The 22647-nt window shown below is 27.6% G+C and overlaps 1 protein-coding gene across 4 annotated transcripts in view; it reads right to left on the reverse strand.

Annotated features, from left to right (window-relative positions):
- Window positions 1-4491: 4491 nt before the first annotated feature.
- LOC107454939 (phospholipid-transporting ATPase ABCA3) overlaps window positions 4492-22647 on the reverse strand; it is a 61367-nt gene continuing 43211 nt past the window's right edge. For all 4 annotated transcript variants that reach the window (XM_043042671.2, XM_043042673.2, XM_071177510.1 and 1 more), the window contains 5 exons: window positions 20189-20700; window positions 17585-17772; window positions 14742-14915; window positions 11612-11834; window positions 4492-4797 (listed from right to left, as the gene is read on the reverse strand). In XM_043042671.2, coding sequence (XP_042898605.1) covers window positions 4633-4797; window positions 11612-11834; window positions 14742-14915; window positions 17585-17772; window positions 20189-20700 — 1262 coding nt within the window. In that variant the 3' untranslated portion in view covers window positions 4492-4632. The remainder of the gene's footprint in view (window positions 4798-11611; window positions 11835-14741; window positions 14916-17584; window positions 17773-20188; window positions 20701-22647) is intronic.

A 22647-nucleotide genomic window follows, 5' to 3' on the forward strand; every position in this document is an offset into this window, starting at 1 on the left:
AAAATATAATACAAACAGCGCAGTTTATATATGTGTGTAAGAAAATACATGGACATCAAAAGCAATAAAAAAAATAACAATATGTTATAACTATTATTTTAGTATAAAATACACATTTTTTTTCCAAATATTTTGTACTCTTTTAACAGCTTGAGCTAAACTAATGATTGTGCACATCATAAAACTTCAGATTTCATATAAATAAAATAGAAAATTTTTGAAAGTTTAAATTTTTTTAGATACAAGCAATTTCGCACACAAACATGAATATCTAATGAGGATAATATATACATATTTTTACAATAGCTCTTAACATGATGTTATACATGTTTATAACTCTTAATCTGATTCATAGTACTCCAAGTTTCTTCTTAAGTACAACATTATTATTATTATACAATAGTTTTTAGAACATTTAATAATTTCAAACAACAATATATCTAGCTAATGCTTTTTACTTAAAAAAAATCTAAATAGTTGCTTGTAAAAACTATTTTAAATTTCAATATAAAAAAATTTATAAATAGCGCAGCAATAGTAGACAAATGCATTAAAAATAGCATTATAGTAGTTGTATTTGAAAGGCAACATGAAGAGAAAGTGAAGTAAAACACTCTCGCAACAATGTGATTGACACTGCGCATCAGCCGCTTATACTTTTCAGACCATTTGGTACCTATCAATCTGAAGTTGGCAGCACTACCAGCGGCTACTGAAAATAGAACTCAGATTCTAAATATTAGTAGCTTAGTGTCATAAGCAATAAGCCATTGCGACTAATAGTTGTGGTGAAAATAAATGCAACAAGAGATTCTAAAGAGAACAACAATATAAAAAAGGCAAGGCAAAAAATAAAATATATATGTAGAAAAAGGGCAAGGGCAAATAAAATTCTAAAAGGATGGGGGTAACAGACTCCAATACTCATACCAATTACAGATAACATGAATATATTAGAACTAGTAACACCAACTTTGCACTATATCTAATAAATAGGCAAGAATTAAAGCGGAAAAGTTAATACTAGGTAAAAAGAGTTAATAGATAAATAATTGTAGCAACCTTATTAATAAAACAGATCATCAACTAGCACAACAATTATCATTCTCCAACATAAATTTTTGCAATCTAGCAGTTTTTTCTTACTGCCAGGTAACAAAGCTTAATACAAGAATAATAATTTTTTATTCCAAATTTAAAATTGTAAAAATAATAACAGCATATCATTAGGAACAAAATAATGAATTTAATATTATATCATCAGAATATAAAGGATTATCAATAGAAGAAAATATCAATTTTAGAATGCAAACATAGAATACACAAATTATTCTGAATTCTAAGCCTAATATTTTGACAAGACAATAAGAATAGAAAATAAAATAATCTAGCCTTGAACAAAAATGAAAAAGAGGATTAAAAGGATAAAACTGGGTTAACTTGAATATAAACAGCAAATATTAATGTAAATTATCATCTTATAATTAATCATCAATATATTATAAAAGGATCATTGGTTAATTTTTTTATTGACAAACTGCTTCAATTTTAACTGATTCTGACATAAGTATAAAATACTGAAGAGCAACAATCCTATCAACATCTCTCTTTAAAAGCAGGACCCAGAACACAAAGTGTTTTAAGTCGTTTTTCGTATGTTGCTAACAAGCTTCGGTTTAATAGAACGTATCCTGTTGATGTATAAAACAGTTTGTACAAAATCATGTCCTCTAATCTGAAATTTCTAAATCTCTTTTTTAATAGTTGTTTAATTCGTTTTACTTTAATTATAAAACACAATTAACAATGGTTGTTTAGTACAAAGTATATAAAAATAATCTTGTACTAAATGGAAATAAACTTCCTGATTAATTTATTCCCATGAATTAATCAATAACATGTAACTAATAACATGTTAATCAATAACATTTCTTCAGATTTAAATTAATTTTAATATTTAAAGAATTTAATTTTTTAAATAAAAAGAATTTGATTTTATACTAATGAAAACTTAATTTAAAATTTTTAAAAAAATTTGATATTTTGGAAATATAGTACTAAGTTGATTGATTTAAAGAATTATGTCTAAAATACTGCTGTTTATATTAAAATTATCATAACTGCAGTCAACATGTCTAAATACTTGGACATGCACCCCTTTATTGGTTAACCTACAAAGGACCCTTCATACAAAAAGGTTATGCTCCTCTAGTCCAGAGTTCAATAAAATCATTTAAAAAAACTCATTAGCACCTTTTTTTTTTAATTCCTCCGCGTTTAAATTTTCTCTCAGATCAAAGAGTTTCAAAGACATAAACAATAAAAAATACATACATGTGATTCACAAAACATTGAGTGTAATTTACAAACCAATGACTTAAATAGGGTGTAATAAGTGCATAAGTAAAATATAGAGCTCAGAAACTAAAAAGCAGTCAGTAAATAGGTTTAAAAAAATTCATCTGAATATAGAAGGAAGAAAAAACACTCTCTATATCAATATAAGTATTCAAGAAAAGTCTCAATAATGAATTATAATAAAATTAGTACATGGTAAAACATAAGATATCATATTTTGCACAAGATATTCCTTATATTTTATTACAATATATAATTATCGCGTATAAAAGATATAAATCAGAAAAAAAGCAATAAATAAAATTTATGATCAAAATAGTCAAATTTTTAAAGCAAATTAATTCCAATATAACTGTGATTTAGAAACTTACGATATTCAAATTGGTAAAGAAAATTTGAATCTTCATTTTATAATAATAGTTGTGCAATTTCAATAAAATAAAAATTAAGTGACTAAACTCAAAACACAGGTCCTTGAGACTAATGTTTAAATAAACTTTTTGAGTTTTCTGCGAAAATCAACGTATTTGGTCTAACTATATCTAATTGAACCAAATTATGAATTAAATGTTTAAGGATATAAGATCATACTAAAGATTTCATAATGCCTCAGATCTACAAAGCTTAATAAAACGAAGAGTCAAAAAAATAGTTCTAAATTTTGACATCACAAGTAATCTTTTAATTGAATTATTCATACACTTTTAAAATTATCTCCTAGCTATGTGAATAAAGGAAATCAAAGATAAGAATTTATTAAGCTTAAAGAAAAATCAAAAAGAAAATAAACATAGACAAAATCAGAAACAAATAAAAAAACTAATGAACAAATACTGAAAATGAAATATTTCCAAAATGTAAATAAAAAGAAAGAGATCATTAAATTATTCATGGGTTTAAGTACAACTCATACTTAACACTTATATACTATACCAGGGGTGGCGAACCTTTATACACCAACGTGCCATTTTTTCCAAAAAATTGTTTAATGGGGTCATAGACGTGCCGTCAAATAATTTTGCCTTCGTGATTATTGGGAAAATAATAATACTAAATACTATCAACTCAAAACTCTTTAATTACATTGAAAAAATAATATTTTGCAATGTCTCAGTTATACGCGTATTTCAACTTAAAGTAACATCAGTGTGACTTCTGTTGCTGCAGATTAGATGACAAATAACTTATATTAGGTTGTAAGAAGTTAGTTTAAGCAGGCTGTTTATTTTTTTTGTTAGTTATTTACCGTTAGCCTGTTTTTTATTGTTATTAATTGCTTTTTTTAGCATTAATTGTTAATTTTTTTCATTAATAATTGTTTATTATTTAGCGTGTTTTTGTGAATTTTAATTTAATTGTTACATATGTTTCATAGTGTAATAGCATTTGAGTAATAACAATTTATAGTGTAATAACAAATGTGATCGGTGACGTGCCCAAATTATTGTGTAGGGTGCCATAAATGGCACGCGTGCCATTGGTTCGCCATCCCTGTACTATACCATCAATAGCTACTGAAATATTGAAAAACTATTAGGTAGTAAAAACCGTACAAATTATAATCAAACTTCTTCAAATAAAAATTATATAATGCTTAATAATTTAAAATAGAAAACAATTTGAACATTTGAGATTATAAAAATCTACAATGAGTTTATGTTTCATAATATTTCAAATAAAAAAAATTATTAAATCATTTAAAGGTTTAAGTACTACTCATACTTAATGTTAATAGTTACCAAAATATTAGAACAATACAATTGTTTAATAATTTAAAATTGAATAAAAAACTTTACTTTTGACATTAGTAAAAATCTACAATGAATTTGAAATTCATAATAAAGTAGTCATTTCAAAATAAAGTAAAACATTAAATTATTTAAAACTTTAGGTACAACAAATACTGAACACTTACATATTCAAATGATTGATAGCTACCAGAAAATTGAAACACACATTAAATATTAGGTGGTAAAAGTATCAAGGATAACTATCAAACTACTTCAAGTAAGAATAATATAACACTTAATGAAAAATTGAAAGAAAAAAAAAAGAACTATAGACATAAAAATCTACAATAAATATATGCTTCATAATATTTCGAAAAGTGAATGTCTTAAAATGAGAAATATTATTAAAAAACAAAATAGAACAAAAATAGAGTAAAACACATTTTAAGTACATATAATTAACAATAAAACATCAAATAAAACAATCAATGAAAAATAAAAATCTCTGCTAGGCAGTAAAGGATTTTTTCTGGCTGTATCCATATTAGGAAATTCTTTGGGCTCGAGCAAATGTTAAGAATATTTGCTCTAAGGAAGTGTCACTTATCATGTAATCCTCCAAATTGAATTTTGGTTTCATTTCACCCATCAGTTTAAACAATTTGCTTAGCGTTACCGAAGGATCTACCACATGGTATTGAAGCATACCCTATAATAGAATAAATTATAGTGAGGAAACACTTTTTTTAAAAACAAATAGTAGTTTTAAATAATTGATTTATTTAAGAATTAACAAGCAGGATCTTTGCATAAAATTGATTATTTTAAATTGATATGTCCTCGAACTTTTGAGACCTGCTATTATACTTTAACATGCTTTTTGCCTTTTTAAAATACTAACACAAAGTGTAAGGAACTGGCTATGTTATGAATTTAAATTTAGAGCTCTGACAACCTATTTCCCATTTTACATACCTGATCATTATTTGATTGATATACAGTGCACAAAATAAAAAATGGAACACCCTAAATAACTTTTGATCTAATGATCAGATTTTCATATTCTAGGACTCAATCTTAATGGTTCAAGGGGGTAATGTACAGATGATAATTTAAATTACAAGATCAAACACAAAAACGTACTTTCTCTGATTAAAAATACTTTTTTTCACTGGATTCAGATTTCTGACCCCCAAATTTGCAGCCGTAATCTGAAAAATATGGTGCCCAAAGTTTGATCAGGAGAGCGATCCAAAGTTTGGACACCTCAATGATAATTCTACTTTTTGCTTATTTCGTCAGATCTCGAGAAGTTTTAAAAATTTTTGCACACAATTTAAAAATTTTTGCACACAAATGTAAAATTCCTTTTTCGAAAGATAATTCCATGCAAAATATAACTTTTAGTAAATATTTACTGGTCTTTATTATTTTATTTAAAAATAGTCGAAAAAATTTTGGATTGTAATGTACAAAATTTTTTACATCATTTTAAAGATTGTAATCGCAATATAAGGCAAAATAGAAAATTAGAATAAAATCGGTTGAATAGTTCCTGAGATATCAAATTTCAAAAAAGCCGTTTTTTTAATTGCAAAAATGTTTCAATTTGCTTTAAAAATTGTGGAGATATGGTGAAATACGCAAAAAAAAATTTACATTAAGGGGTCTAAATTTTGGACCGCTCACTGTACCAAACTATCGGAACAATATTTTCCGGATTGAGGCCAAACTAATTAGCTAATATTCATATTTTGAGGATCAAAAATTCAAATCCATCAAAAAGTATTTTTATTCAGGGAAAGTACATTTTTGCATCTGATTTCATAACTTAAAATATCCTCTGCACTAAATAATTAGCATATTTGAGGTTACCCCCTCCAACTATCAAGAATGAATCCATCTGATTATTACATCAAAAGTTATTCAAGGAGGTTTCTTCTTTATTTTCTGACTGTACATTGAATACCATGATGGCTCAGGTATTCAGGATAGAGCACTCGCCTCTCGAAGAGGTCACTCAAGTTGGAAACAACTTCAGTGCTGACGTAAAAATATCCTCAGTGGTAGAGGGATCAAGGGTTAGAGTCATTTTACCGTCAGGATAACTGCAGGAGGTTTTCCTCTCCAATAAAGGAAAATGGTAGTTGCTTGCATTAAAAAGTCTTCCATAAAGGCAAATTTCTCCCAAAACTTGATCCAGAGTCATGATGGCACAGGGGATAGAGCTTTCACCTTCCAATGAGGTGAACCGGTTTCGAATCCCAGAGATGGATAGTCTATTATAATTCCACATCCGGCTTGCAATAACCACAGTGCTGATGTAAAATATCCTCAGTGGTAGACGGTAGAATACCCTTGCCGTCAAGATTTCCATGGGATATTTTCGTGGTTTTCTTTTAATTTAAAAGCAAATGGGGGTTAGTTCCATCAAAAAAGTCCTCCACGAAGGCAAATTTCTCTCAATACTTAATCCAGGAATTCCCTTGTTGTCTGGACTGGGTTCAAAATTGCAAGGTTACGGAGTTGAACATTAGTCGTAAACCCTAAATTGGGTTGGCTGTTCAACGATGGTTATAAAATAAAATGATATATTATCAACACCAAGTCAAAAACAATTAATCTACAGATTCCAAAAGTCGCAGCTTCTTAGTTTTGTCATGGTGTCAATGCTATATTGTATGTATTAAAGTAGGGATGCACAACCATTTTGAGTGAAAGATCACTTGCACAGCAGGTTGNAGATTTAACAGAAAAATCGTTATTAAATGTACTTAAATTTCTAGAAATTGATAGAGCTAGCCGTTTGCGCCCAGGGAAAAAAGAAACAATAACAAGAAGAAAAGAGAAAAAACAAAAACGTTATTTGGATGACAGTATGTTTAACTTGCATAAAATGGTCACAAAAGAATACCCTCAACACTCAACTTTCATGTGGAGTTTGAATTTTTATTTCAATAGTATTTACAATTTAATTTATTAATATTCAGTAAGAGTTACTTAAGAAATTGACACCTAGGTTAAAAATGGATGTTTCCTTTCGTAGCAGCATGATTAATCAGAGGTAGCTCTATCTCTAATAATGAAATATTTTATTATTTACTTATTAATGTTAAACTCATATCAGTTGTGCCCAATAAGTAATGAATTAGTCTTCATTGACATTTTATATTTTATAACATAAAATGTCTCCTCCGTTGACTATTACAGCTCCTCCGTGGACAAGGCAGAATTTAAAATATTTTAAATCTTGTAAAAAATAAAATAGAAAACTTGACCATTATTATAAGGACATATAACAAAAATAAATAAAGGCATTTATGTAATTTTTATCACTTTTTTAATTACTTTAATTTAAGAAATTTTTTTAGTCTATTTATACCTTCTCAGTGAGAATGACCCTAATACAGATGATAATTTAAATTACGAAATCAAACACAAAAACTTACTATTTCTGATTAAAAATACTTTTTTTTCACCGGATTCAGATTTCTGACCCCCAAAATATAGGTGGTAAAATATGGTCCCCAAAGTTTGACCAGGAGAGCTATCCAAAGTTTGGTTCCCTCAATGATAAATTTACTTTTTGCTTATTTCGTCATATCTCGAGAATTTTTAAAGCAAATTTAAGAACTTTTACACACAATTATAAAATTCATTTTTTGAAAGATAATTCTATGCAAAATATAACTTTTAGTAAATATTTACTGGTCATTATTATTTTATTTAAAAATAGTTGAAAAAATTTTGGATTGTAAGGTACAAAATTTTTTACTTCATTTTAGAGAATATAATTGCAATATAATGGCAAAATAGAAAATTAGAACAAAATCGATTGAATAGTTCCTGAAAAATCAAATTTTAAAGAAGCCATATTTTTAATTGCAAAAATGCTTCAATTTGCTTTAAAAGTTGTGGAGATATGATGAAATACGCAAAAAAAAATTAACATTAAAGGGTCTAAATTTTGGACTGCTCTCTGGACCAAACTATGGGAACCACATTTTCCGGATTGAGGCCAAACTAATTAGCTAATATTAATATTTTGAGGATCAAAAATCCGAATCCATCAAAAAGTATTTTCATTCAAGGAAAGTACATTTTTGTATCTGATTTCATAACTTAAAATATCGTCTGCACTAAATAATTAGCATATTTGAGGTCACCCCCTCCAACTATCAAGATTGAATCCTAGAATGTGAAGATCTGATTATTAGATGAAAAGTTATTCAGGGTGGTTCCTTTTTATTTTTTGACTGCACATTGAATATCATGATGGCTCAGGTATTCAGGATAGAGCACTCGCCTCCCGAAGAGGTCACTCAAGTTCGAAACGACTACAGTGCTGACGTAAAAATATCCTCAGTGGTAGAGGGATCATAGGTTAGAGCAGTGTTTTCATCATAGAAAAAAAATGGGTGAGAAATTCTCACCCTTTCTCAAAATCAGAGTGAGATTTCTAAAAATTAAAAAAACACAAGCTCTTGAAAAAAAATCATTTCTTTAATTATAATACATTTTTAACGTCTTCTATTTTTTAAAGCATTGAATATTTTTGGTGCATCATCATAGAAGATTTTGCCTTTACAAGGTATTTGTCCATCTTACATAAGTGCATAAAAAATTTGAACGTCTTACATGAAGAAACCTTACCTACGGTAAACCGAGAAATGTGTTCTGAAAGGGGTTACGTGGTTGTGCTCTGTTGTTCGAAAAGGTTCTGAACAATACTGGTAAATAGGGAAGCTAGATAATGGGGCAGATGTTGAAAATAATGGATGTATTTAATAATGATCCAGGAAGACAAGTGAAACCGATTTTATTCTAAATGGCGTAATTTGAAACTTTCTCCAAGATGCGAGAAATTAGCGAATTTTTAAATTGATTTATAGAATGCGCGAATTTCTCGCGGTAATCATTTTTTAATGTGAAAAAAGAAGAAAATATGCGAGATTCTCGCGTTCTCGCTCTGTAGTGAAAACACATAGAGTCATTTTACTGTCAGGATAACTACAGGAGGTTTTCCTCTCCCATAAAGCTAATGAGGGTTGGTTGCATTAAAAAATCTTCCACAAAGGCAAATTTCTCCCAAAACTTGATCCAGAGTCATGATGGCACAGGGGATAGAGCGTTCACCTTCCAATGAGGTGATCCCAGCGATGGATTGTCTATTCTAATTCCACATCCGGCTTGCAGTGACCACAGTGCTGATGTAAAATATCCTCAGTGGTAGAATACCCTTGCCGTCAAGCTTTCCATGGGATATTTTCGTGGTTTTCTTCTAATTTAAAAGCAAATAGGGGTAGTTCCATCAAAAAAGTCCTCCATGAAGGCAAATTTCTCTGAATATTTAATCCAGGATTTCCCCTGTAGTCAGGATTGGGTTCAAAATTGCAAGGTTATGGAGTTGAACATTAGTCGTAAACCCTAACTTGGGTGGGCTGTTCAACGATGGTTATAAAATAAAATGATATATCAACACCAAGTCAAAAACAACTAATCTACAGATTGCAAAAGTCGCAGTTTCTTAGTTTTGCCATGGTGCCAATCCTATATTGTATGTATTAAAGTAGGGCTGCACAACCTTTTTGAGTGAAAGACCACTTGCACAGCAGGTTGACAAACAAAGAACTGCAGGCATATTTAATCATGTTAGTGGCATTTATGATAATTTTCATATAAACCTCTACTCTCTCTTCTAAGCCCTAAATTTTTTACCAATAAACTTAGTAACTTATTGGCAGAAAATTAAGTACCTTTAATTATTAGAATTCATTAAAAATAAAAAACTGATACTTTTTTTTAAAAATATCTCCAAGTTTATTTAATATACATCAATAAGAATTCTAATAAAAAGAAATCTTTAATGTTTGAAGAAGAAAAAAGTTTAAAAAAAGCATATTTTAATGAGTAATATAAATTTAAATTAAATATTTTAATTGAAGAAAATTTATAAGGTTCAAATAAAAACCGAAAATTAAAACCAAATCATTGTAGTACGAAATAAGATACAATATTTATTTTGTATTATACTTCATATATTATTCCTATTTCTTGAATTATTAGAGGTTTCATGAATTTTAAAATAGGAAAGTTTTTTTTCTTTCCTGAAAAAATTAAATAAGGTTACAAAAAATTTAAAACAAAATTACAAACAGTGAAAAGTTTAAAAATTCGTGTTCCTCCTTTCGAATTTTTCATGTTGCAATATCAGGATTCTAAACCCCACATATTGGGGCATTGCGTTAACTGCTGATTGAACAATGTAAAAATAACTTATATTTGCAATGAAATATGCATAGATAAATTGCATCGAAAAGTGATATTTTAAATGCGCAATTAGAAACTCGTGGGTCATAAAAACATTGTAGCTGAAGTAACGAGATCGTTAAAATCCCTCGGAAAAGATAACAATAATTGCACAAAACATGCTTAAATTTCCAATGAAATTGGCATGAATAAAGCGCATCAGTAAATCATTATTTAAATGCATGATTTAAAATCTGCATGTTCTGGTAAAAATCAGAATTTTTAAAACCACCTGTGAATACATTGCAAAAATTATCAAAAAAGATTGAAAAATAACTTGGAATTATGATTAAAGCAAAAAAAAAAAAAAGCACGTTCAAAAGTGATTATTAAAAAATTTGAAATTTTAAACTCGCGAGTAGTAATAATAACATAGTAAAAATGTGGGATTTCCAAAATCACTTGGAAAATCATAGCAATAACTGCCTTTAAAAAAAGTTCAGAAAATCATTTAAATTTGCAATAAAACCGGCACAAATAAAGCATGCCAAAAAGTGATAAATTAAATGTGAGATTTATACCTCACAAGTCGTAATAAATGTATCAGGGGTTTTTTTACAAACCACATGGAAATTAGAAGTTTTAAATGCCATAAAAACATGACAGAAACGTCACTTAAATTTATGATGAAATTGGCAAAAATAGCTAGTCAAAAAGTGACTACTGAAATTTGAAACTTGTGTATACCATACTAAAAATATCAGTGTTTTTTTTTTCTTTAACAATGCAGCTATTGCTGACTACAATGTAACTTTTGCAGACTAAACATCAACAGTCAGCAGGTCGCACACCATTACATTAAAGAATAATTTACAGAAAATAAAACTCTTCCGTATAAGGGTCATAAAGGTTAAGGCAACAAAAATTTGTTATGACAGCTTGATGGTTGTAAGGTAGTCGGCATTTCAAACTAGCTAATATACATATGATAGACTTCAAACAGCCCATGGGAATCTAATTCCTCTATAACTCAACGGCAGCTCACTGCATCAACTATATATTTTTACCATCTCTACTTTTAAAGAGTAATAACAGTTATTAAAATGGAAAGATGATAATCAAAAGTAACAGATGTGAAGAATTACTTTTGAAGCAAATTTGTAAATATAACATTGCTACTTTTAAAAATTTTTTTGTAGTGATTAGATTATTAATCATTTTATAAAAATTATAATTAAAAAAATAAATGTATACACATTTAAATATGTACTTACTTGATGATCATCTTTCAAATCAGCACCATCTAAATTTGTTTCAATATACTCCTTTATTTCTTTAACAGTTGTGTAGTCATCCACAATTCCCTTTCCAAGTTTAATAACCAACGTATACCCTTTACCATATTTAGTTTTAAGATGTTGAATTGGACCTAAGCATCTGAGACGACCATTTACCATAATTGCTAAACGATTACACAAGGCTTCACTCTCTTCCATACTGGAATGGAAATTTACTTATTAGATATTTACCAAAGCATACATTAATAAAAAATATATATTTACAGAAAATAATAGGCATTAATAAAATTGCGCATGTATAAGAGATATTTATTTGTTTTAATTATAAATGTATCTTCAAAAAGAACATCATGGAACAATAGAAAATTTAACATACAATGTTAGCTTTGGCTATTAAAATATTTGAAAATTTTATATATAATACATTTCTGAGCATATTAAATTGCAAATTGAATCAATAATTTTAAATAAGCTGAATAATTTTATATAAACTGACAGAAAAAAAAATCAAATGTTTGAAACAAATTATCACCATTATACAAAATTTGATTTCAAGTTTATGACCCGCCCCCAGTTCCTCATTATAAAATTTCATAAGAAGAAAAGTTCAGTTTTAATACAGAGAGAAAGAGAGAGTTGAACCTGTTTTTGTTCAATCTTTTTTTTTGTACTACTTCTTATGTAGTATATGAAGATTTTAATCAAATTGGAACATAATTGAAGAAGTTATTTAAAAAAAAAAAAAATTAGCAGTAGGTTTTATTGGCCATTTAGTTTTATTGATATGTATTTCATCACTATACATTAGTATTGCATCAGCCAATTACACTATACATTACATACACTACACTACAATAGTGGAAGAAACACTTTCAGTTTTTGACATTTTTTTTTAAATTTCTCAAGAAATACTTTAAGGATTATTTTGTGACTTTAGAGGTGTTTAGTTCATGCAATTTTTCATACTTAGTAATAAGATTTAAAGCTTTCAGAGTTTTGGAACACCTACAATACAAGTATTTCTGAACACTCTAGGCCAGAAAATCAAGCAAAAAATTTTTAACAATTACTTTATTTGTTATTTTTAATAATTGCATAAAGTTTTGTATCCTTAAAGTAAATATTTCTGGAAATATAGACATTTTTATAAAAAAATAATTTTTTTGTCTTATGTTTTTTGGCTATAACTTCATAAATATTTAATGGAATTAAAAAAAAAATATTGGAGAAATTTAAGATTAATTACAAAATTGTTAATTTAAAATTTAAAAAAAAATGTTAAAAACTGCACAAGATAAGAGTATTTAAGCTAGTTCCTTTATACTGTGCAAGCGAGAAAAAATTCTGAAAAGTTTTTTCATAATTTCGTAAGAAATCATATTTGGTAACTAATGATGAAAGCTTTACTTGAATGTCTAAAAAGTTTCAACCAATTTTCTAAATAGTTTTTGTATTTTTTAAAAGAAAGCTCAAAACAATAAGGGGTTATCCACAAACTTCATCTTGTACTATTAAACAAAATTTATTAAAAATGAGACCGTCATTGTGGGGGATCACCCTCATAAAAAAAAATTTCTTCCTCTATAGCAAAGCTTCGTTTCTGGAAGATTATTGTAAGGTATATTATCATTTGTTATTAAGGTATATTATCGTGAAAAACCCCTGATTATTTTGAGTTTCCTTTTGAAAAATACAAAAATTACTCAGAAAGTTGTTTGAGACTTTTTAAATTTTTAAGATATTCAAATCAAAAAATATTTTTTTATTAGTTGCCAAATACGATTCACTACAAAATTATTTAAAAAAAATTTAAAATTTTTCATAGCATGTGCAAAATAATATTAGCTTAAATACTCATAACTTGTGCAGTTTTTAAAGAAATTTATTAAATTTTAAATCGACAAGTTTGTATTAATCTTAAATTGCTCTAAAAATTTTGTTTAATTCCATTTAATATCTATAAAAATATAATGAAAAAAAAATAAAGCGAAAATATTACTTTCCAATAAAAATAAAATTTTATGAAGTTATTAAAAATAACAACTAAAAAAACCAATGCAAGTTGCAAGCTTATTGCTTGATTTTCTGTCAAAAATACTCATTATTTTTTGTTTTTTGCAATTTATTGCAGGCCTCTCAAACCTCTGAAAGCTTTAAATTTTATTACTATGTATGGAAAATCGCATGAAGTAAACATCTCTAAAGTTATAAAATAATACTTTAGGTATTTCTCGAGAAATTTTAAAAAAAATGTCAAAAACTGAAGTGTCTCTTCCATTATTGTAGGGTGGTGGATGTATTGAATTCTATAATCGCATAATTTAATTGCTGAGCATACAAGAGTTTCCATGTATATAAATGAAATGTGCAAGTAGCATATTGCGATGGAATTCTTGCATGGCAAAGGAAAAATTCATTGATCACAAGGAAAAGATATAAATTTTTGTGATTTTCATTTTATTTGTAGACATAATCCTTGAGATTGAAAAAGGGCAAAAACAAAGCGAAGAAAGTTATTTCCTACGAATCTAAGACTATGATTTTAAAACGAATAGAAGGTGAAAGATCCACAGCACTTGGTAACTCTACTTAAGACTTTTTACATGTGGTTCGTATCTATCATGTAAAAAAAGAGTACTTTTAAAACTATTTTTATAGCCACTCGTGAAATTTTGTGGACATTTTTTATGGGGTCCCTATCCACCACACAAAAAAAAGGCTCGAGTGTGTATTTATATATACATCATATTATTCAAGAATCATAAAAATTTAGATATAACATCAGGTAGAATAGATAAGATACTTCAATCCCTTTTGTATGATTTGTGTATAGAACCTAGTTTGACAAATCAAATTTGAGCATATTATAATGAAATCAGACAGCAGAAAAGTGGATTATAATGATTACTTTTACTAATGATGATACCAACAATAATGATTACATGATAATAATGTGTTAAAATTTCAGTAAAAAAAAATCTGAAAGGCAATTTAAAGCACAAGTTAATTTAATGACTTTAACATCAGACATGCAAGAGAGAAAAAAGGGAATACACAAACAGAAGTAATTGAATTATTAAAAGAGAAAAGACATTTAGTTATTTACCTATGGGAAGTTAAAATAATGGCAGCTTTTGAATAATTTCGAGCTTGAGACAATATGTTCCAAATCTTTCTACGGGAAACAGGGTCCACTCCTGCTGTTGGTTCGTCTAATAAAATTAAAGGTGGTGATCCAATGAGTGCAATCCCAACAGAAAGCTTTCGTTTATTTCCACCACTATTAAATTTTTAAAAAAAGAACGTCACCAACAAAATTTTTTTTTAAGAAGAAAAAGTTTATCTAGTTTAAAATTATGTTTGTTAAACATGAAATTTTAGCATACATTGTTAAAATTCATCAATGTGTTATTATATTTGTCAATGTATAATTATGAATAGTACTATTTAACATACCTCCAATCTAACTATAAACTTATCCATCATATATAACAAAAAGAAATTAATAAAATTTACTGATTTAAAATTTTAAAGATGAGACAACATATGGATTTTTGATGCAAAACATATCGTTTTGCAAAATTTTTGTATAATAATCTAAAACAAAATTATAAATTACTAGGTAGTTACAGATGATCAAAATACATTTTTAACATATTAAAATATCCACAAAAATATTAATAAAATTCTGCAGCACTGAGAGAAAGCTTAATTATTTCCTTGATAGAAGTACTTATAATGTAACAAATGGTGCATGCACAATTGTTCAATTTGTAATCTAGAGCTATCTCATCTGTAAGTCTGATCTAGAAATGTGAGAGCCCTAGACAAGGAACTGTCAGAGTCCCCCTGGTCATAATTTTATAAATAAAGAATAAGTACATTTGGTTTAAAGTCCCTTTCAATTATTTATAATATAAGTAAATTATGATATACAGTGCCAGTCGTTTATTAAAATCACTTTCGTTTTATGCTCTTTTGATTTTATTAAGCGGCTGATTTTATTAAGAGGCGATTCCACATTTGAAAAAAAAAACACATTTTTACGATATATTCTAAATGCACACACTTTAAAAGCTAAAATAATGACAACATTAATGCTTTATTTTAACTAATTTAATTATTTTAATAAAGTAAAACCCTACATAAGATTAAATTTACAAAATTTTTGCAAAAAACCGATCAATGGTTGCTTGAGTTTCAGTATTTAAAATTAACTTTTCAACATCATTTGAGAGTTTATAGAAGTTTTTAAAGTTTTTGATATTTCCTCCTCTTTGTTCTAAAGCTTGCCGCAATATATTAAATGCTTTTCAGACTGATGAGTTTATTTCATCTTCTGAGTCTGATTCCTCCACTTCTTGATTGGAAATAACTTTAAAATTTTTGATGTCTCTAACAATTGCAGGATCAGATTTTTCTCCTAATGTTTGCAGGTTATCGTCAATAGCTATGTAACGTGAAAAATTCTCGTCCATTTAATTTTCTTCATAGTTTTGCAACACTTCGAATTTATCTTTAAGACTCAAATCGTCAAATCCTTCCTTTTCGGCATGCTGATAAAATTTAACACCAAACAAACTTAAAAATGATATGTGCTCTAACTCTAACTACAATTCACTCAAAAGGCTTAAATAATATGGAACATGCCCACAGACAGTTTTTGGAAATCTATTCATGTTCTATGTTAAGATAAATAACAAAAGAAACTTCTCTCCATTCTATGGTTTATTCAATAAAGAGTAAGATAAGAATTCGACCCCCTGTTTAGTGAGATAGGTTTCTCCAAACTTCATTCAAGTCAAGGAATTGACATTGATAAATTGATTTCTATGAGCTCCCCGCTTACCACACACATTTTTCCTTAACTCTTACACTATGTATATCACAGGAAAGTGCTAACCACACCTGTTTGTGAGTAACTGTTGCTTCTTCTAAAAAAATCTTTAAACTTCGAAGAAATAAAATTTTACAAATAAGAATAAAAAAAGCTGAAATATTGCCCTTTTGAATTATTATGTAGTCAAAATTTTGATTTTAAAAGGCGGCGGCAATGATTTTATTAAAGGATGCTTTTAACATGTATAATATTGTAACGATTCGGTTCTTGCCGATTTGATTTTATAAAGTAGCTGATTTTATTATCCCGTGATTTTATTAGTGGTGGGCTATGCATTAGTAAATTCGATCTTAAATTTATTACAATTTCTGTTTACTCATAATTCTTATTGACAATTCTTGAGGAAAAACACAAAAAGAAACTATTTGTAACATTTAGGAGGCCCTCAGAAATGTGGAGGCCCCAGATTTGGGCCAGTCAAGCGTTAAGATAAATCAGGCACTGAATAATTTTAGAAATAAATAACTTAAAAAATCGCATATTTTAAGAAAAAGAAACTACAGCGTGCACACAATTAGATTTTTAACTACTTACTTTCCAAAATTTAAAACTGGTTAAATATGTAAATTAAAATAAACAATTAAGCTGGAAATATATAAAAACCAAAGTTATTATGTATGGAATAAAATCAAACAATGCTTGGAATATTTTTTTTTTTTGCTAAAATAAAAGAGGAAAGAATAAAAACTGGCAAAACATAAGTAATATTGCTAAAGCATATGAGTTATAGAAAATACTTGAGTTATAGAAACTATAGTTATTTGTAAAAAGTAAATCGCTAAAAAAGCTACATTTTAAAACATCAATAATATTTGTGTACTTGGCCAACTAGAGCAGACCTATATTAAATAAATAATTTTTTTAGAATATAAATATCGGATATCTCTTGCACTACTTATCAAATTCAATATTTTTATTTCACTATCTTATCTTCTCCCAACATTTTTCCAAATCACAATCATTCAAGTGAAGAAATTCTGATCATGTTGTTTAAAATTTTTTAAATACAAACATCCCTAGATAAAAATTAAAAAATAAATAAATAATACCTGTAGAATCGTGTTTGCTTGTCAGCATGAGCTTGAAGATCAATCATTTTAATCAACTTGTTAACTCTCAAAACTAGTCCTGATCTAGACATACCTCTTAAACGAGCAAAAAGTGAAAGAATTTCTCGACCAGTTAAACGATCAATCAGTGCATCAAATTGTGGACAATATCCCAAGTAAGACTGGAACTACATAAAAAAATTTCGTGTATCAAGATTTAAATTTTGATACAAATAAAAATTTAAAAAAACATTTAGTAAGAAAAATTAGATTAGCCATTTTTAAGGACCATTTATTTAGAAAAAGTATTCCTGTCAGCTTATTAATCCAAGTAGGAACAACTCTATTTATGATCCACATATACTTTATAATATTCCCCAATACACAAAATTAATATTTTAAAATATAATTAAACCACATTGACAAATACTAAGGCTACTTTTTTAGAAGGTACTTTCATGATATGAAATAAAGCAATAATATGCTATTTTTGTAAATATTGTGAATCCAGAACAGTATTTCGAAACTGGTTAGGTTAAGCAGTGTTCACCCTAAGTATTCTTAGAAGGGTGACTCACCTTTCCTGCCCTTTCACAAAGGAAAATGTGCCCTAAAAATGTTGTGCGGCTCCTTTTTTTAGAAAAAAAAATGCTCTATTTTTATTTTAAGAAAAAAGGTTGCAGTTGCAGAAACTTCACTGCACAATAGCTACTCCAAATTATTTTTAAGCTGAGTTAATGTATAAATAAATGATTTCTCATATTTATTTCAGTATTTTGAATTCCACTTTGAAGGTCACTAATCTAGCTAAGTATAATTGATATAATTTGCAAGATTAGTGCTCTTTAAAACATAAAGTGCCCTTGCTCTTTGAAAAAGCATCCTGCACTTTTTTATTTTTAGGGAGATCTTTGGGTTAACTACTGTTCCAAGTTTAAAAATAACCTGCCATGTTGTGATAAGAAAAATAATGCAAGGTTTCAATTCAAAGTAAATCCACAATTTTTTTTCAATACTTAGGAAATTATTCATCATTCAAAAAACACATAAAATTATTTAATGATTTTTATCCACGGAAAAATCTCATAGAATTAGCGATTGAATTAGCAATTTATTAAAATTATTTGCCCATTTTTAAACATTGAATTCTTTAATGCAAAATAATATTTATATACAGCTATATTTCTAAAAACCAATTCTGAATATTATTATAAATTTATGGCATTCAAACTTTGTTCTTTTTAAATTTTCCTCAGAGAAAAATCTTTGAATAACTGACTAAAATATTTTACTAAATAAATAAAAATAGCCATAAATAAATTCCAAAAGCAGCTATAATTAAATTTTAAAAAATCTTAAATCACAAAATTAACCATATCCAAATTGAGGTTAAAATTGAAGGAAAATATAGAGAATTTGTTTAACAAAAAAACACCTTAATATATATTATAGCAATGATAACATTAAAACAGAATAGCAGGTGTTTAATTTGCATTTAGAAATTTGACTTCCAGAAACATATATATGTGACTTTAAATTACATACTTAGAAATTTGGCTTTTCTCTTAAAGGTTTCACTAAATATTTTAACCCATGTTTTAGCAGTGACAAATTGAATAAAAGATCACAAGGTTTAAAAAGTTAAACTGAATTTTTCAGATAAATGATCAAGAGCACTTTTGCCATAGTAAACTAATTTTAAAAACAACAATAATGTTTATAACAAGTTACAGGTTTATTTTTGTCTATTTTTTCTTCAGTATTTCAAATTTTTAAAAACTTAGAGTATAACAACTCAATTATTAAATTTCTATACATAATTTGGCAGAAAAATTAATAATATTATATAAACTGATAAACAATTTTCACTTTGATAAAAACATGCCAATCCCATATGGCAAATATATTAAGTTTGAAGTTAGACTTAACATCAAATGAATTATTTAATTGATACAACGTCATATACGGAATAATCAACTGTTGCTTATCAGCTAACTAATTCATAGTTTAAATATTGTACCAAGCACATGGATTTGCTTTCATTGAAAATGAAGGAAACAGCCTTTAAGACTCCAAAAAAGGTATTAATAGAACTTTCAGAAGATACAGCTATTTACAACATTCAATTACAGTTCAAATAACAGCATAGTGAAAAAAAAGACAGATTATTGACCCATCTGAAATTGTAAAGCCTTACTCAGGTCGGAACACTGATACAGTCACAAGCAGACTACTACTCTAATGAAGAACAATCCTAGTTATATAGGCTTGGCGATGAAACCCCAGAATTGGTTCTAGACGATTCTATTAACAACTCCATAAAAGTGGTCCTATCACTTCTTAACTCCTACTATAATTTTTTCACCAAAATGGAGGCCCAAATATCACCATGTCAACAAACTTATTGCCGAACCGAGTCTTCCATAAAAAATAAAACATTAGGAGTTATTTTCTTTAAATTATGTAACTATCTTGCTAATTTTCTAATTAAACTGGTTATTTAGAATCTGCTTCAGAAATTAAGCCTCATAACAAAAGAGTATTCAAAAAATTTTACAGATGCTTACAAGTTCATAACTATAGCTAACATAACAATTTACTTACTCTTTTTAAATCTGATCTCAAAGAACTTCGATGAGTAAATGCATTTCCTTCAGTAGGAAAACAATCCCCAGTTAGCATTCTAAATGTAGTAGTTTTGCCAGCACCGTTAACACCTAGAAGCCCAAAGCATTCTTCCTGATGGACACCGAATGTCAAATGATCAACAGCATAAAAATTACGGAATATTTTTGTCAAATCTACAATCATCAAAGCATCTTCGACAGCATCCCCATGTGTAGCATAGATATCATGAATTCGTTGTTCCTCCAATGCAACATCTGAATCCTCTATAATATTACTTTGAACAATGTTACCAACGACGGAATTTCTCAACTTCAAATACAGATCTTTAATAAAACGGAAAAGGAAACCACTATAGCTTGTCTCCAGAAAGAGTAGAACAGCAAAAAATATAATTCCATCCATTGTTAACATAAAAAGGTCTCTTCCACATCCAAGAACATCCCAAGTAATTAGGGATGTTTGATTCAAGCATGCAGTTCCACAAATATCTATATAAAATGAATATAGATATAAGTAGCAAAATAAATGCACATAGAAATAAATAAATCTAAAAATGAAATTATTAGGACATTTATCACAACAAAAGTTTTCAAATAACTAACTTTTAAAATCGTCGATCAATCACTACAAATAACTAATAAACATCTAAAATCTCACTAGTAACAGCTATGTGTGTAGGAAACATTTGCATTCATAAATGGAACCTTCATTCAATCATTCACATTATCTTACATCGACCCTACATATAAAATATGGATCTTTCAATTGGACTTTCTCAAAAATTAACCATTCACATAATTCATTCATGTTCAATTTGATTTAATCTAAATAAGTTAATATATTGTTCAACAAGAGGTGCAATGAGAAACGAAACAACTATCTTGCCAGAACAAATATAAGTATGGGTCTGAAATAACGAATATTTATTAAAATCATTCATAAACACATATTATAAAGTTTTAAATATATTTCTATCAAAAGAAGTTCTTCACTTTTCCCTAAATTTTCATAAGACATAAAAGAAAAAGGATATTTAATGAGCCAAAACTGAAAAAAAATTGTAGAAAGATATAATATCCCATATATTTCTCACTATAAAATGCAAATTGCTAAGTAGTTAATGTAAAGAATCTAAAATAAGAGAAGAAAGGAAATCTATACAATGTACAAAATATTAAGTATATGTATGTGGTGAAATAACTGAAAAAATTTATTTTCTTCCGTTGGTAAAAGAAAAAGCTGGGCAGAAAAGAGATGTAGTTTGCATTAAAAAGGGAGAATTTAAATAACTCAAAAAATTATAGCAATATGTCACTCTACAATAGCCCATTAAGTAAAGTTAAAGGATAAGACCAGGAGGTTCTAGTTTAATCCAGTTTTGTTTTTTTCTTTCAGTTAGCAATGAACAGAAGTGGTAATATTAGTAAAAAATTTTTAAACTTAAATAATGCATGTAGAAGTAATAAACTATTCCATATATATTTTATTTTTGTGGCCAAAAAAATATTTTTAAACATGAACAAAAAATTATAACCCTAAAGTGCATTAATACATTTTTACTTTTTTGCAAATAGAAATAGTAGAGTAATAAAATATCTGAGTAACTCTATATTGGCCTCTATTAATTAGGTAATTTAGTTATCATATTTAGGTCATATCGAAATATATATGTGTTTTCACAAAAATTTTGAATGTTTAGTATCAATAGTTTCTTTAAGCACAGTTTTAATTTTAAAGTTATCTTTGTTGCCATGTAGTTTGTGCAATCATTTATGTTAAATGTTAGGAAACAATAACATCAGTTTAATTCAGAATTGTGCAAAACGAGTTTCATTTGCAAATTAATTTGCATAACTATCTATGGGAATTAGCATTTCTTACAAAAGATGAAGTCTACAAGGTGATATTTAAAAAATTAGTCTACCCATACATTCATTCATGAACATAAGTTTTATTTCAATTTCTAGTTTTATTCAACATCAAATATTTTTCATATTTATAGATTTTTATAATTAGATAAGTTTAATATTTAAATAATAATATTTTGTATAAGCCACTCACTATAACTAGTTACTTTAAAATTCCTACATTTCATTCTTCTTAATATATGTGTGTTTATATTAAACATGAAGTTAAAGTGACAGTTAAAAAAATTGAGTTATTAAGAATTTTTAATCAGAATAAATAATTTAAAATCATTACCTTTGCAGCACTTAAACATAGGCTTCCAGTGGTGCATGAACTCTGATGCACAACTAATTTTCAAATCCTCTTCAGAAATTCCATCACAATAAGCATTGTGATAAGCAATAGCAAACAAATTTGAAAATCCAGATGCTATTGTAAAAGCAGGAAATAATCGAAAAATCCAAACGTAAAATTCAGCAGATGATTCATCGAAATTCCGTGTAGAAAACTGCCAAGTTATTAATATT

Source organism: Parasteatoda tepidariorum, chromosome 2, assembly GCF_043381705.1.
Source record: "Parasteatoda tepidariorum isolate YZ-2023 chromosome 2, CAS_Ptep_4.0, whole genome shotgun sequence".
Taxonomy (NCBI): domain Eukaryota; kingdom Metazoa; phylum Arthropoda; class Arachnida; order Araneae; family Theridiidae; genus Parasteatoda; species Parasteatoda tepidariorum.